Source organism: Lampris incognitus, chromosome 18 (genome assembly GCF_029633865.1).
Source record: "Lampris incognitus isolate fLamInc1 chromosome 18, fLamInc1.hap2, whole genome shotgun sequence".
Taxonomy (NCBI): Eukaryota; Metazoa; Chordata; class Actinopteri; order Lampriformes; family Lampridae; genus Lampris; species Lampris incognitus.
This window is the reverse complement of record NC_079228.1, coordinates 40,094,908-40,100,149: the sequence shown is the minus strand read 5'-3', so window position 1 is coordinate 40,100,149 and position 5,242 is coordinate 40,094,908. Positions and strand designations below refer to the sequence as shown.

At 45.2% G+C, this 5,242-nt stretch overlaps 1 protein-coding gene across 1 annotated transcript in view; it reads left to right on the top strand.

Moving 5' to 3' along the window:
• pvrl2l (PVR cell adhesion molecule related 2 like) overlaps positions 1-4,914 on the top strand; it is a 333,652-nt gene extending 328,738 nt beyond the window's left edge. Inside the window, exon 10 of the mRNA XM_056298622.1 lies at positions 3,282-4,914. Within this exon, the coding sequence (XP_056154597.1) occupies positions 3,282-3,497 (216 nt within the window). The 3' untranslated portion in view covers positions 3,498-4,914. The remainder of the gene's footprint in view (positions 1-3,281) is intronic.
• The last annotated feature ends 328 nt before the right edge of the window (positions 4,915-5,242 follow it).

Sequence of the window (5,242 nt, the reverse complement as noted above, 5' to 3'; positions counted from 1 at the left end):
TGACATCACATCCTGGTGTATTTCTCTGAAGTTGACATCAAATCCTGGTATAGTTCTCTGAAGTTGACATCACATCCTGGTGTATTTCTCTGAAGTTGACATCACATCCTGGTATAGTTCTCTGAAGTTGACATCACATCCTGGTGTATTTCTCTGAAGTTGACATCACATCCTGGTATAGTTCTCTGAAGTTGACATCACATCCTGGTATAGTTCTCTGAAGTTGACATCACATCCTGGTATATTTCTCTGAAGTTGACATCACATCCTGGTGTATTTCTCTGAAGTTGACATCACATCCTGGTATAGTTCTCTGAAGTTGACATCACATCCTGGTGTATTTCTCTGAAGTTGACATCACATCCTGGTATAGTTCTCTGAAGTTGACATCACATCCTGGTATATTTCTCTGAAGTTGACATCACATCCTGGTATAGTTCTCTGAAGTTGACATCACATCCTGGTATAGTTCTCTGAAGTTGACATCACATCCTGGTGTAGTTCTCTGAAGTTGACATCACATCCTGGTATAGTTCTCTGAAGTTGACATCACATCCTGGTATATTTCTCTGAAGTTGACATCACATCCTGGTGTATTTCTCTGAAGTTGACATCACATCCTGGTATAGTTCTCTGAAGTTGACATCACATCCTGGTATAGTTCTCTGAAGTTGACATCACATCCTGGTGTAGTTCTCTGAAGTTGACATCACATCCTGGTATAGTTCTCTGAAGTTGACATCACATCCTGGTATAGTTCTCTGAAGTTGACATCACATCCTGGTATAGTTCTCTGAAGTTGACATCACATCCTGGTGTATTTCTCTGAAGTTGACATCACATCCTGGTATAGTTCTCTGAAGTTGACATCACATCCTGGTATAGTTCTCTGAAGTTGACATCACATCCTGGTGTATTTCTCTGAAGTTGACATCACATCCTGGTATAGTTCTCTGAAGTTGACATCACATCCTGGTGTATTTCTCTGAAGTTGACATCACATCCTGGTATAGTTCTCTGAAGTTGACATCACATCCTGGTATATTTCTCTGAAGTTGACATCACATCCTGGTATAGTTCTCTGAAGTTGACATCACATCCTGGTATATTTCTCTGAAGTTGACATCACATCCTGGTATAGTTCTCTGAAGTTGACATCACATCCTGGTATAGTTCTCTGAAGTTGACATCACATCCTGGTGTAGTTCTCTGAAGTTGACATCACATCCTGGTATAGTTCTCTGAAGTTGACATCACATCCTGGTATATTTCTCTGAAGTTGACATCACATCCTGGTGTATTTCTCTGAAGTTGACATCACATCCTGGTATAGTTCTCTGAAGTTGACATCACATCCTGGTGTATTTCTCTGAAGTTGACATCACATCCCGGTGTAGTTCTCTGAAGTTGACATCACATCCTGGTATATTTCTCTGAAGTTGACATCACATCCTGGTATATTTCTCTGAAGTTGACATCACATCCTGGTGTATTTCTCTGAAGTTGACATCACATCCTGGTATAGTTCTCTGAAGTTGACATCACATCCTGGTATAGTTCTCTGAAGTTGACATCACATCCTGGTGTAGTTCTCTGAAGTTGACATCACATCCTGGTATAGTTCTCTGAAGTTGACATCACATCCTGGTATAGTTCTCTGAAGTTGACATCACATCCTGGTATAGTTCTCTGAAGTTGACATCACATCCTGGTATAGTTCTCTGAAGTTGACATCACATCCTGGTGTATTTCTCCAATGCAATTTCAATATGAACTATCATCTCAAAATGTAAAGGGCGGCACGGTGGCCCAGTGGTCACTGCTGTCGCCTCACAGCAAGAAGGCCCTGGGTTTGAACCCCGGGGGGGTCCAACCTTGGGGGGGAGGGGGTCATCCCAGGTCATCCTCTGTGTGGAGTTTGCATGTTCTCCCGTGTCTGTGGTGGGTTTTCTCCAGGTGCTCCGGTTTCTCCCACCATCAAAAAGACATGCATGTTGGGGCATCCAGGTAGTGTAGCGGTCTATTCCGTTGCCTACCAACACGGGGATCGCCGGTTCGAATCCTCGTGTTACCTCTGGCTTGGTCGGGCATCCCTACAGACACAATTGGCTGTGTCTGCGGGTGGGAAGTCAGATGTGGGTATGTGTCCTGGTCGCTGCACTAGCACCTGCTCTGGTTGGTCGGGGCGCCTGTTTTGGGGGAGGGGGAACTGGGGGAGAATAGCGTGATCCTCCCACGCGCTACGTCTCCCTGGTGAAACTCCTCACTGTCACGTGAAAAGAGGCGGCTGGTGACTCCACGTGTATTGGAGGAGGCATGTGGTAGTTTGCAGCCCTCCCCGGATCAGCAGAGGGGGAGGAGCAGCGACCGGGACAGCTCAGAAGAGTGGGGTAATTGGCTGGATGCAATTGGGGAGAAAAGGGGGGGGGGCAGAAAAAAAGACATGCATGTTAGGGTTAATAATCCTGTCTGTGCCCTTGAGCAAGGCAATGGAAAGAGGAGCTGGAGGTGGTCCCCGGGTGCTGCACGGCGGCTGCCCACTGCTCCTAGTGACACAGCTAGGATGGTTAAATGCAGTGCATGAATTTCCCCACGGGGATCAATAAAGTAGGTGAAAATATAAAAAAGTAAAACATTTGGTTAGCCACACAGATTACTGCTAGGTTCAGCAAAGCCCTGTGGTGCTGAATGTCGTGTGTCTTGGGACATCTTTGGGAGGTTTTGTGAGGAGAGCTCAGTGTGTTCAGCAGAAGTGGCTTCCAAGCTGGCTGGCTATTATGAATAATTGACACCACTGCCTAACTGACCTCTCTTTTAATAACAATTACTCAAAAAAATATAAAATCTGTGTCTAAACAAAACAAGAGGATCGGCTGCAGTGTGCAAACAAAAAGTACAGCAGATGCCAGGATGTACCTTAGAGTATAACGTTATACTGCTATACTCAACAAAAATATACGTTTCCCATTTCCTGCCAATAGTGTAAAATGTGGTTCGGTCCCTCTTCTCTTGAGCAAACTGAATTTCCCATCATGAACAGCGGTCGTATGAAACAAATCTGTCTTTGTTAATCTTGTCGGCAAAGGGAATGAGGATGTGGTGGCCGCCTTCATACTTTAATTCGACCAGTCTTCCTTCTCACAAACACTTCAACATCAGTCCAAAACATCTGAGGTTTACACACATTTATGACAAAAATGAACAACTGTCTCTTTCTCTCATCCGCAAAAACCACAAGACGATTCGATTTCTAAATTACTGACCTCTCTTCAAACCCGCAGAATCTGGATGATGACGCCAACCACCCAGGTGGTGGCGCCCTGAACGGTGGTGCCCCCGCTGTCTCGGAGGACTCGATGAAATACGACGTCAACGAACTCAAAGAGCACGCTGCCGACGGTCACCAGGGAAACGACCCGGAGGCGGCCAACCACGAGCCACCGGCTGCCAACATCTCTCGCGGCGAGAGCTTCGTATCTGCCGCCATGTACGTGTAACCATGGCGACCCGGGAGCAACACAGGCATGCGGGCAAGTTCCAGATCACCCAAATCTGCAGGCAAACAAGAACATCCTCCCTGTCTCACGTTCAACCGCATCCGGTCCACTCCAGTAACTTTCAATTGTACTTAAGAGCCTGCAAACCATGACATTTTGAATTCTATCTTACTTTTCTTTGCCAGTCACATGTTTTGGAGGTAAAGTTTCCTGTGTTGTCCGTGTAAACTTCTATTTAGCGGGGCTGTTTTTATGTGAAACCACAGGGTGCTTGGAACAAGTGGTGTGTGTTGTTTTAGATAAGCCATGCAAAATCCTTCTTTTCTTTCTTTTTGCTTTGCAAACTTAACTGTAGGTGGCAGTGCAGTGTCTTGTTCAGTGTAGAGTTTCAAGGAAGAACAAGACAAAGAGGCAAATTGTCACCCTATCTCTTTGTGGTGTAATATAAGAAATCCAAACACTTAAAGATTATTGGGAAGTCACGTGGGTATTTTATACAATGGTGTCAGCTTTTGCGTAAATCGCCTCATTAGGTGTTGGGAGATCTTGCAATGCGGGTGAACTGGAGCGTCCCTTTCAGCTAGCTGTCCCACAGTGCTGCGCCTGCATTCCTGTGTGTTGCTAGCAAATCTAAATTCACTTCAAACAAAGGTGAGGCAAAAGCTTTTATCAGTGACTTGAGCATGAAATATTGTACGCAACATGATTTTTTTGTGCATTAAATTAAAACATCACGTTCTATGTGTTCACTTAAAATGAGGCTGTCGGTACTGGGCAGCTCTGAATGGAGCAATCTACACAACCACAGAACTGGACTGAGCAATTCTCCGTCCATTGCCATTCTAGTTCAGTGAGTGAAACATCAGGCTCCTGCAGCAGCCTCGCACTCAAGGCAAGTGAAAATACTCTGTTTGGAATCTTTTCAAAGTATTTTATATGTCGATTTGGGTGAGTTTCAATCCCACACAGCCAGATTTGGTTCAAAGAAGTCCAAAGCGTTCATCTGGCTCTGCAGGCAGCCCCAATTAATCACTCAAGATGTTTGAAAGTAGTTCAATAATTGCTGGAGTATAACAATTCTGCAAAGCAGCCGTTCCGCCTCTTGCATCGCTCAGGCTGTGGTCCAATTCAGAAACATTCCTCCGTGATTCTTTTCCTGTCAGAGGGCCTCCTCCATCTTCAGACCGTAGCAACTGTCAGTGCACTGGGTTGCTCATTAGCGCTAACGAGGAGGAAGTGATGTCCGAGCAAACAGCAATATTATAAGATTTAACACCGCGTGATTTATACGTGTGATTCTCAGCTGCGAGAGCTGGTAAGGCTGATTTATAACGGAGATGAAATATGGGATCAATGTTTACAGCCAAGCACAAGAAGCACACACACACACACACACACACACACACACACACACACACACACACACACTCCAACACACAAACACAGACGTATATAAGTGAAATGACCAGTGTTTGGGTTAATTAACCCCTCCTTAAATAGCAGCAGCAGTGTACTGTGTTTGTCAGGGGTAAAGAAATGGCCCATGTAACAAAGTCCTCTGCATATTTTGGAAAAATACTGCCAACGCAGCCACTTTAACAGCCATTTGCTGTGCAGCCTATGCTGAACAAGTTGCATGTGAGTACAGTATATCTTCTGCACTTTGGCTGCTAGTCCACATGAGGGTACCGACCCGGGAGGGGGAGGATGGAGTCAGTGATGAGCAACAACTATCGCAATGCTGA